The sequence below is a fragment of the Microtus ochrogaster genome, chromosome 4, assembly GCF_000317375.1.
Source record: "Microtus ochrogaster isolate Prairie Vole_2 chromosome 4, MicOch1.0, whole genome shotgun sequence".
Lineage (NCBI taxonomy): Eukaryota > Metazoa > Chordata > Mammalia > Rodentia > Cricetidae > Microtus > Microtus ochrogaster.
In genome coordinates, this window is record NC_022011.1 from 4,688,314 (window position 1) to 4,699,933 (window position 11,620).

At 43.9% G+C, this 11,620-nt stretch overlaps 2 protein-coding genes across 3 annotated transcripts in view; one reads left to right on the forward strand and one right to left on the reverse strand.

Annotated features, from left to right (window-relative positions):
- Window positions 1-6,986, forward strand: part of Slc7a6os (solute carrier family 7 member 6 opposite strand) — a 19,214-nt gene extending 12,228 nt beyond the window's left edge. The window contains exon 5 of the mRNA XM_026777262.1: window positions 6,832-6,986. Coding sequence (XP_026633063.1) covers window positions 6,832-6,986 — 155 coding nt within the window. The remainder of the gene's footprint in view (window positions 1-6,831) is intronic.
- Slc7a6 (solute carrier family 7 member 6) overlaps window positions 1,212-11,620 on the reverse strand; it is a 30,555-nt gene continuing 20,146 nt past the window's right edge. For both annotated transcript variants that reach the window (XM_005345425.3, XM_026777258.1), the window contains 8 exons: window positions 10,749-10,874; window positions 7,724-7,868; window positions 6,962-7,085; window positions 6,607-6,710; window positions 5,950-6,046; window positions 4,613-4,762; window positions 3,969-4,152; window positions 1,212-3,541 (listed from right to left, as the gene is read on the reverse strand). In XM_005345425.3, the coding sequence (XP_005345482.1) occupies window positions 3,447-3,541; window positions 3,969-4,152; window positions 4,613-4,762; window positions 5,950-6,046; window positions 6,607-6,710; window positions 6,962-7,085; window positions 7,724-7,868; window positions 10,749-10,874 (1,025 nt within the window). In that variant the 3' untranslated portion in view covers window positions 1,212-3,446. The remainder of the gene's footprint in view (window positions 3,542-3,968; window positions 4,153-4,612; window positions 4,763-5,949; window positions 6,047-6,606; window positions 6,711-6,961; window positions 7,086-7,723; window positions 7,869-10,748; window positions 10,875-11,620) is intronic.

Consider the following 11,620-nt stretch of genomic DNA (forward strand, 5'->3'; position numbering starts at 1 on the left):
TTTATTTATTATGTATACAATGTTCTGTCTGTATGTCTGGAGGCCAGAAGAGGGCACCAGACCTCATTACAGATGGTTGAGAGCCACCATGTGGTTGCTGGGAATTGAACTCAGGACCTTTGGAACAGCAGGCAATGCTCTTAACCTCTGAGCCATCTCTCCAGCCCCAATTCAGTGTTTCTTTAATAATATTAATTCAGTAATATGCAGTGGTATTCTAACAGTCACCTTAATCTGTAGTCATACAAGCAAGACCAACATCCTGTTTGCCACTATAGCGTGCTCACTGCTTTATATGTGTTCATTAGGTTTTGCTAACATTAAAGGGCCAACAACTTCACAGACTGTACCTAATACAAAAGGAACAAACTGTACTACTCACTGTAAATGGGATTAGAACTCCAGGAGGTAGATTCAAAGAGACAAAGACCTGGTGGGAAGAATTCTACCATGAATCATGAGTGCTATAGGAAGTCTGGCTTTCCCACAGAAAGGGTTCCTGAAAGAAGCTGTGTTCAGCTCAGAAGGGAAAAATGCTGTCACAGTCACTAAGCAAGTATTAGAGCATCCTGAGTGTGAGGTTCCTCCTCTCAGAATCCACTGGAGGGCAGCAAATTCCTGGGATTAGCTGGTTTAAGGGCCAAAGACCACTAAAACCAGGGTCACACTCTGCTTAAAAACTTAGTTCCAGGGCTGGAGAGATGGCTCAGAGGTTAAGAGCATTGCCTGCTCTTCTAAAGGTCCTGAGTTCAATTCCCAGCAACCACATGGTGGCTCACAACCATCTGTAATGAGGTCCGGTTTCTGGCCTTCAGGCATACACACAGAAAATTGTATACATAATAAATTAAAAAAAAAAAAAACGTTCCAGAAGAGCCTTGGAATGGGTACCAGCTTGGCTCAGACATGAATCATGTTTGCATGGTTTAAGCAAGTTGGTCTTTGCATAAAACACCTTACCAGGCCAGAATTTATTCTACAAATCCCCAACCTATGGCAGAAACCCACAAGCTCTCACAAATGCATTCCCATAACCAAAAGCAACTATGATTACGCTCCCCTAAGTTTTTTTTAATTATGTATACCTAAGTCTTTATTGAGCAAGCATATATCCAAGGTTACCCCTTTGCAACTAGGGCCAGTTTGGTAAATAAAAAGGATCAGAAGTTGAGAATGCCTCATAGTAGTTCTCTGTTTGATTTGATTTCACGAATTCCCAAACTTAAAGATAAAAAGAAATGTCCATGGAGAATGCCAAAACAGCAGGTTCTTCTATGTCCAAGATGACAGTGTCTAAGGGCATCCCAAGACAGCTGTGCAATCCAGTGTAGACACACTACCCACAAAGATCCAAGTCTATTGTTTTGGCCTCAACTGGTAGCTTCGCCCAGTCATCACAATTAGCTGGTTACCACCCTTTCCCAGGAGCCAGACTGAGGTTGAAGCTGTTTTCTTCTGCAGTCTTCACTGATCTTCACAGAGAGAAAATAAAGATACACAAGTACCATATACTTTCAGATTTTAATCTCACCAGCTCTTGAACAAGAGAAGGCAAACAGGTATGCTATTCCATGACCCAAAATGATTGAGTGTGAGCAAAGCTAGTGTGGTTCCACTTCCAGCACCAGAGTGGGCTTGTAAGAGTCTACACAGCAAACCTCACACAGGCCCTTAGAGAACACACTATTTGATGACTTGAATCCATGAGATGTTTTCTAAGTTCACTGAGAACTGATGAATCAGGTAATTTACCCGAATTCCGAAACATTCCAGGCCTCTTGCACTTTACAACAGAGATCCAGAGATTTACTTTCTATCAATTAGAACAAAGGCCAAAAGTCTTAATAAAACAAAAGATTATCCTTCAAAATAACAATATTACCAGACTTCTGTAATATGCAAGGACAGATCATGTGGAGCTGAGCCAGGTGATAGTAACATGTGACTTATCTATATATCAAAGTGTAACAGGTACATGTTTTAAAATATCCTTTGATTTTGTTCTTGATACAGGGTCTTACTTTGTAGGCTCAGATAATATGGTACTCACTGTGTAGCCCAGGCCAGCTGTGAACTTCAGCAACTCCTGTCTCAGCTTACTGAGTGCTAGGATCACAGGTGCTCACCACCATGTCCAGCCCTAAAAATCCTTTAACTTCACCTTCATAATAATAACAATGATAATAGTAATGCTCAACAGATTATGTGAAACATGGTCAGGATTTGACCTATCACATTGAGACATCTCTGAGAGTTGAACATTTAAAAAAAAAAAGACAGGATCCTGTTAGCCCAGAGTGGCTGCCTCAAGTTCAAACTCTTTCTGCATCACCATGCCAAGTGCTCAGGTTACAGGTGTCTACCACCACACCAGCTAAGATACTTTTTTTTTTCAAACAATTTATTATTGCATCCTATAGACAAATAATCACTAATGGTTTGCTAAAATTGGTGTCCTGGATTAAATATCAATAAATAGTGAAATATAGGAGTTGGAATTTGGTAACAGTAGTGACTTGTCCAGGTAGTAGTAGAGATTCTCCCACTCAGCTGGAGTAGTGAGGTTTTCTTTCAGCCCATGTTTCAAGGGCTCCACAGCACCATGGCTTCAGCTAAGAAAGAGGCAATTAAGTGGCCAAGCCAATTTCTTTATGAGCCAGAAGCTCACCTCCTTGTTTAAGGATTTTGACTACAGTGCTAAAATGATCTGAGCAAAGTCAATCCGACAGGTAGCACCTCCTCAAGGAGATGTGTGGGTACTCTGTACACATTGACCCACAAATGAGAAGTCCCAACAGGAGGACCCATGCCCAGACCCTGGAGAGTCAGTCTTCTCCCGTCAGGCTTATTCTCTGCTTGAACATGAAGTTCCAGGGCAGGGACTGATGTTCCTCTTGTGGAGTTCAGGAAAGGGGCACACATTGATCCCATGTCAGTTAAATAAAGTCTTGCTGTTCGTGCTACCCAACAAAAAAGGAGGAACACAATGTTTTCCCTAAGGAAGAATTTTAGGCCACAGGAAGAAATGGCAGCATTTCAGGCCTCTAAAATCAAGTAGCTGGACTTGGTCAGAGGAAAACTTCCCATGAAGGAGCCCCCCTATGAAGACTCCTGGCTTAAACTAGAAATAGCTGTGAACCATAAGCCATATCTGTCAACCTAACATTCCCTTTTTGCCCATTACAATGCACCAACAGGCTGTACCTATCCACCAGAAGAAGGGAAACAAAATCAATCTCCTACCCCAACATCCCCTCCCACTGAAGTCCCCATCTTCAGGCTAGTCTGATCAGTATCTTTCCGTAGCTTACCAAAGAGAGAGCATTCGCCCTGAGCCCCCTTACAGAATGTGGGCCAAGAGGTTCATTTAATTCAGAAGGCTTAGGTTACTGGTCTTTGGTGGCTGTGGTCAGTCTCTGGGCTTCAGGGAATCTCATCTCTGGCTTCTACTCAGTTTTCCTCTCAACATTTTTTTCTTCAGCTACATCCAGCTCAGTCAAGACACAGAAGCAGAGCTTCTGGGTTACTCTGGTGACAGTAGCTAAGTGAAAATAAGAAGCACAGGATTTAGCAAACATACTTTGTTACAGTTCCAATCTGAATACCAGAAGGCTGAAAGCTTATCTGTGACTCCTTCCCACCCATCCCTTCCACATACCAAGCCTGACTTTGTCATTTACAACCAATCCTCTCTATTCCAAACCCAGGTGTGGTGGTACACACCCATAAAGGTAAAGGCAGGAGTCATCCTCAGCTACATTGTGAGTTCAGGACCAGTGTTACACAAAAATCCTGTCTCAAACATAACAAACCAAACACCAAAAACCAGATAGTGCTTTAACCCTAGAATAGACACAAAAATGGGCAGCCAGGTTTTACCCCCTTCCATTAGGTAAGGTGGAAGAGATGGTAGCCTCGGCATGGACCTGAGCATAAGCATACAGCCAGTATGAGTCAAAGCAACTCACCCAGAACATTTCTAACAAAGAGTGGCCTCCGGGACTCTGGCAGGTAAACACCCAGGAAGTAGACAGGGACCCCAGAGAGGGCAATCCCAATGCCAATGAGGGAATTGATGGTGTCACTGAAGAGGGGTACGGCCACCAAAAACAAGGAGCATATGCAAAACACGATGGGAAAAAAGAGGCTCAGCTGAAATAGAGGAAAGTGAGATTTAGTAGGGTGGGATGAAAGAACACAGCCTGACCAAAAGATACTTTAAGAATGGGACCCTAAATAAATAAATCTTTAGAAAAGAAAATTCAGCCTAAAAATGGGTCTGGAGAGATGGCTCAGCAGCTAAAAACACTGGCTGCTCTTCCAAAATATCTGGATTAAATTCCCAGCACCCACATGACAGCTTATATTTCCCTTTAACTCCAGTTTCAAGGGATCTGACACCCTCATATAGACATACAAGCAGGCAAAACCCCAACATACATTAAATAGATAAAAATAAATAATAAATTCAGTTAAAGAAGAGAACCCATTCCTACTAGTATCATTGAGCTTTGCCTGTTGAGCCCTTCTTGGCTACATAATTCCAAAGCTAATCTGGACAACAGGAGGCCGTATCTTTTTTCTCCCCCTTTTTAAACAGGGAGGTGCTGACCTTGAGAGGTCGAGGCCAGTCAGGTTCTTTCCAACGAAGGTAGAGCTGTCCAACAACAGACAAGCCCACAAAAAACCAGTAGCTGAAGCTGAAGTAGTTGATGAGCAGGAAAACATCCTTCACGACGAGGTAGATGAGTGCCATGGTGCACTGTGGGGCGGGTGGTGGGGAGAGAAGTGAGGATTACTTCCAGCCATACCAGGAGACTCCACCATCAGCAGTCTGTCAGATCTGAAATAGCTTTACCAGATTAGCTCTGGTTTTCAGTGACCCTCACTTGGCATTGGATAGACCCATTATCCACATTAACTTTCAAGGCAACATCTCAATCTCTACCTATACTCAGCACCCCACCCCCACCATTGCAAGCACTTTGGTTAACAAGGTAGCTTCTTCCTTTCTGATGGCAGACAGGGAGGCCCTCAACACTCCAACCAAAGTAGAAATTACATTGTTGGAGGCTGGAGAGATGGCTCAGCGGTTAAGAGCACTGCCTGCTCTTCCAAAGGTCCTGAGTTCAATTCCCAGCAACCACATGGTGGCTCACAACCATCTATAATGAGGTCTGGCGCCCTCTTCTGGCCTGCAGGCATACATGCAAACAGAATATTGTAGACATAATAAATAAATATTTAAAAAAAAAAGAAAGAAATTACATTGTTAACCTAGAGTTCTTGAGGCCAGGGTCCAAACTACTTGGCAGGGTGGGCAGTGGTAGCCTACGTTTTAATCCCAGCACTCAGGAGGCAGAGACAGGTGGATCTCTGTGAGTTTGAAGTCAGCCTGGTCTACAGCACAAGTTCCAGGACAGGCACCTTCTGAAGTACTACAAGGGAGGCTGAGGCAGGAAGGTCTAAAGCAATGGTTCTCTACCTTACTTACTAATGCTGTGACCCTTTAATACAGTTCTTCAGGTTGTGGTGACCCTCAACCATAATATTATTTTTATTGCTATTTCATAATTGTAATTTTGCTACTGTTATGAATCATAATGTAAATATCTAATATGCAAGTGGTCTTAAAATTCTGTGAAAAGGTCATTCAATCCCCCAAAGGGGTCCTGACCCACAGGTTGAGAGCCACTTGAGCTAAAGCTCAAGAGGAGCTTAGCCTATTTAAGAAGGCCTTGTCTGGGGCAGGGGAAAATGAACAAATAGTGGGTTCAGCATATAGGGCAGTGGTAGAATGCCTGACTCATATATGGGGCTCTGGGTTCCATCCCAAACACTACAGAAAAGATAATGAACTGTGCTTCAAATCTTGAAACAAAGCCTATAGTGTAAGTTAGGAATCCTGCATAAACCTGTCCAAGCCCACATTCTCCCAGCTGAGCTTACATTGAACAATAAAGCTGGCACAGGTGTAAAGCGCTCAATATGGATCATGGACAGAAGGTTCGGGAGGTGGCCCTCACGTGAGCCCACGAAAAACAACCTGTAAGAATATGAAATGTATCAGCAGCAGCAGTCTCAGAGCTCCAGAAAAAAAAGCAGGGGACGGGCTCTCAGGCTTCATATACACCCAGCCCATTACTCTTATTACCCATAAATGTCTTCAACTATTAGCACCTCACCACTATCCAGGAATGCTCATCCACCATTATCCATTAACCACTCCAGGCCTTCAGCAATGAAACTCCGTATCCACCAACATTCCCACTGCTGAACCAGAATCCTCACCAACATCCTACAGATGTGTTTCCACCACCCGATGACATTCCAATCCATCCCACCAGGGGTACAAATTTACAGCTACCACAATGGCCTTTTTAAAAAGGTCTCCTATGTAGGTCTGGTTGGATTCAAACTTGAGAGCCTCCTGTTTCAGTTGGGACTGCACAGCCCTTCTTTTAAAAGCCATCATAGGAGTTGGAGTGATAGTACCCAGTTAAGAGTACTACTCTTGAACAGGTGCCCCTGTAACTGGAGTTACACATGGTTGTGAGCTGCCACCTAGGTGCTAAGAATAGTATATTATCAGAAAAGTCAAAGTACCTTGATGAAGCAAAGATGGATGCATTTAGGCCCCCAAAGCAGGACAGGGCAACAGCAATGGGGATGGTCCAGCTAAACATGCCAAATGTCTGGTCAGCAAATGTCTGGAGACAGAGCAAAGAAGGGACAATTTATCTATGATATCAATATCAATACAGGACAGTTTATCTATGATCTCTGAACAGAGGCAGTCACTGCTAACCCATCCACCCTCTGCCTCTGCAGACCAATCCCTCACAATGGAGAGCTGGAGTTGCTGTAGAAAAGGACTGGACCATCCAGGAGTGAAGCACCATGTGATTCTCAGGAAATGGCGAACAGGGGCAAGTGAGGAACCCCCCCCCAAGAGACTCACCACAGCCACAGCATCACTGTCATAGACATCCTGAATTTTCAGCACTGTATAATAGGCCACGTTTGTCAGGATGTAGATGAGTGTCACAATTGGCATAGAAATCCCAATGGCCAAGGGCAAATTTCTGTGAGGACAAGTGAAATAGGACTACCTAGAACCAACCTCCCCTGAGAATGAAAACTCATCCAGCACCCACTGCAATTTCCTAACATTTAACAGTTCACTGCTGCCAGGTCTTTGAGATGGGCTCCTCTCCCCCACATGCCCTGGGGCAGGTCTGCTTCCCATGCTTCTGGGCACTTTCCCTGAAAGGGGCACGTGATTAGTTTATCCTACCAGATTAGGTTCAATGAGTCACATATGGCTTTATTACATTCTTGCATCTGTGATCTCAGGATAAATGCAGGAGCAATATACTCTGGGAACTAGAAACTAGGCTGGGGACCTGGTAGGCTCAGGCTGCAGTCTCACTACCACCGGGCAAAGTCCTGCCACCTCAGCCTTAGCTGGGTCTACTGCTGCCCACTAACACCTCCTATAGGAAGGACCCTCAGTGCTCTCCAGTGGAACAGGAGGGTGAGAGCCAAGGGCTTTCCCACATTCGCTCACTCCCATCCTAGCCCCCAATGCCTCCTAACTGGAGAAGGGGAGCAGGAAGAGGAAGAGGGGATGAGACAGAGGGAGGAGGTACGAGAAGAGGGCAATTGTGCCCATCATCAGCAGGAGTTCCAGCCAAGATGGAGAATGTGATCTCGCCTTTACCTTTCTGGGTTTTTGATCTCTTCTGTTACAAAATTAAGGGTGTCCCAACCTGAGTAAGAGAAGAGGGCAGAGTAGAGGGCAAGAGAGAGGTTTCCCACATCCCACGAGGAACCCTCAAAGGCATTCTCAAAGTGCTCAGTGTGTCCTGTGGGGCAGAAGTGGGTGGGAGACCAGGTGGAAGGAAGAGAGGGGAAGAATATGGAGAAGATAAAGGATTCAGAGGGAGAATTAAAAAGATGAAACAAATGAGAGGGGGAAAAGGCAAAAACAAACAGGACAGGGGAAGAAAAAACAAAAAAAACATCATTTAATACCAAAACAACAACAATCAGAAACTCTGCACCTCACCATCCCAACTACTCCTTCAGGTTAAGTTTTCTTTAGTAAAACTATATGATATCAAGAAAACAAAAGCATTCCTGGCTGCACTCTGAGAAACACTTCTTCCAAGACCATAATGAATTTCCAATCCTGCAAGGGACCTCAGTTCTTCCTATTTTGACTTCACTAGTCATTTTACACAAAGCAGTAATTTCTACTGACAATAACCTTCCAGCGGGTGCTCAGATCAATGTACAATTTGGACTTGCAGGTTATCAGCCTCTTGGAGAAGACTCCATCACTCTATTTGCAGTGGGTGTGGTGTGGCTGTATAAGGCTTAGAATCTGAGGCTGTAGAGTAACTGAGGTCTTCTTATCTCTTACTGGGCCAACCCCACCCTTCAGCACTCCAACCCATGCCAAAGCAACTGTCCTCCTCCCTAGAGGCCTCTGAAGACTGCTGACTTGAAAGCCTGCGTAGCTGCTCAGGACAGACATCCAGACAACATGGAGTTTTTACAAGAGTAAGCCTTCTATGGTGCTTGTCATCACCGTAGCAGAAAGGCTAGACTTAGGGGTAAAAAGAAGGCTCAGTGGCTGACCACTTATAACTCCAGGTCCAGGGAGATCTGACCCCTCTTTTAGCCTCCACAGGACCCACACACATGGCATAAATACAAACACACACAAAGTAAAAAATATTAAAAAGGCCGGGCAGTGGTAGCACACGGATTTAATCCCAGCACTTGGTAGGCAGAGGTCAGTGGATCTCTAAATTCAAGGCCAGACTTGTCTAAAAAACTAGTTTCTGCCGGGCGGTGGTGGCGCACGCCTTTAATCCCAGCACTCGGGAGGCAGAGGCAGGCGGATCTCTGTGAGTTCGAGGCCAGCCTGGTCTACCAAGGGAGTTCCAGGACAGGCTCCAAAGCTACAGAGAAACCCTGTCTCGAAAAACAAAAACAAAAAAAAAAAAAAAAAAAAAAATAGTTTCATGAGAGCCAAGGGCTGTTAAACAGAAAAACTCTATCTTGGGGGAGACAGAAAAAAAAAGAAAAAAAATATTAAAAAGAAAGCCTATACCCAGATCTCAATGTGGCAAAAGATGTAGGCGTGCAGTAAGAGCGACCAGGGGTATCAGTTACTGCACACAGCAGTGGTTCTCGAAGGCACACATTTTGGAGGAAAAACTGCTCAATAGCCCAATTTTACTCTAGATATTCCTGAGATCTCAAAGACATCTATATGCCTGACTGCAGCTGCTCAGCAGGTTTCCTGGGCTCCCTGGGCACTTCATAAAAGCACCTGGGCTGGAGGAATCACTTGTCTAGTATACATGTAGACCTGGGCCTCTGATCCTCAGGACCATGCACACATAAAAACTTCTTTAATTTTCAATTTCAAATCAATAGGTCTGAGATGACAGGCTCAGCTCCCCGGGTGACTGCAAATACAGCTATGTTTGGGAATGGTAAAGAAAAGGGAATTGGCTGCTAAGTACGGAGAATATCCTTCGGTAAAACATCTTTCAGGATATTAGCCTCGGTCTGTTCTGACCCTAAAATGAAAAGCTCTCAAGAGCTAAGTTATAGCTGGACATGGTAGCACATATCTTTTCCCACCACTTGGAAAAGGTACAGCAAGAGAATCAAACATTCAAGGCCACTGGGCTATGTGGTAAATTACAGGACAACCCAAAATATATTTCAGGACATTATCTTATAATGTCTTTTTTTAAAATGTCTTATAAATAAATAAGAGGACTAGGTACATTGCTGAGTAGTAGAGTGTTAACACAGTATGCAAAAGGTCCTGGTTACATCCATAGAAAAAAATTAAGAAAAAATTAAAAAGAGCCAGGTGGTAGTAGCACACACCTTTAATCCTAGCACTTGGAAGGCAGAGGTAGTAGATCTCTGAGTTTGAAGCCAGCATGATCTACAAAGGGAATTCCAGGACAGCCAAGGCTGTTACACAAAAAACCCTGTCTCAGCTGGGCAGTGGTGGTGCACGCCTTTAATCCCAGCACTTGGGAGGCAGAGGCAGGCGGATCTCTGTGAGTTCGTGGCCAGTCTGGTCTACAAGAGCTAGTTCCTAGACAGGTTCCAAAGCTACAGAGAAGCTTAAAAAACAAAACAAACAAACAAAAAAAAAAGTAAAGAAAAGAAACCCTGTCTCAAGAAAAAAAGAGAAAAGAAAGGCCAACATAGGTAAGGCAATGCCATTTTACAACATTCTGACATTTTGTCAAGAGCTGGCTTTGAAAGATTCCTTAATTCAATTACAGATGAACAGTAAAATACTACAAAATAACCCTTCACCTATTGGCCCCTCCAGTAAAGTCAAGTTTTCCCACTCACTACTTGGTAATTACAGACTACAACCATCCTCCTAAATGACTTATATGAGTAACCCAATTATACTCCAACTTTCAAGAACTCCTAGGACCTTTGCTAGTTTCCTGCAATGCTTTTTCCAAAGAAGTCCCTGAGGAGAACCTGGCATTTGATATGTCCAGTTGGCCAAACCAGATTGGCTGATAAAGCCCAGGAAGAGATTCATAACCACCTCTTACTTCACTGACAATATTATAGAATATATTCAATATATGCTAAGAGATGAAGCTAGCTAAGTCCCATATCCTCCTCAGGGAGCTTAAGAGGCTCCAGGAGACATTTGCCCTTCTTCCCACTTCAGCCCCTCTTACCCTGGCACAGTTTAACAAGGCCCATGACAATGATGGCAATGAGTGCCACAACCTTGGCATATGTGAATGTGTCTTGTACTCGTGTGCCCCACTTGACATAGGCACAGTTCACAAATGTCAGCAGACCTAGAAGGAAAATCACAGTGTCACTGGTAGGCTTGAGCTGAGCACACAACCCCAACCTCTCTACAGAAAGCATTTTTCTACCAGCCCTGCCTAAGTTAGAGGAACAACGGATCCATGAGAACTAGAACAGGTAAACAGGAGGAGCAGCACCTATGAATGCCCTACACTATATCCAAAGATACTAGGGCATGCATGAACACATATATGTTCTAATGCCAGAACCACTGCTGGGAATGTTTCCCAGGACAAGAATGGCTGGCCTCACTTCATTAGCCTCACTCTACCCACTCTTTTCCAGCCAGATTCCAGAAAAAAACCATTAACAAATAATGTAAATTTGAATATTGATGATCATCTAATGTCTTATACCTGTGACTGTTATATACTTGACAATTTCAGAGACACCCTCACTATCAATTCTGACAAATCCCCAAATACAGATGTCTGTTCCCCACTTGTATAATGTGGACTGCATGGTGACCATTCCTGCTTGACAAAGCTTCGGCATTTAGACATTGCAGACCACATTTCTCCAGCACCTTTTACATTCATTTTTAATGATTTTCAATATTAATGTCTTTCACTTTGGGAAATTTTGTGTGGGCTTTGGTAAAGGTTAAAAATGTATACAATGGGGGGCTGGAGAGATGGCTCAGAGGTTAAGAGCATTGCCTGTTCTTCCAAAGGTCCTGAGTTCAATTCCCAGCAACCACATGGTGGCTCACAACCATCTGTAATGGGGTCTG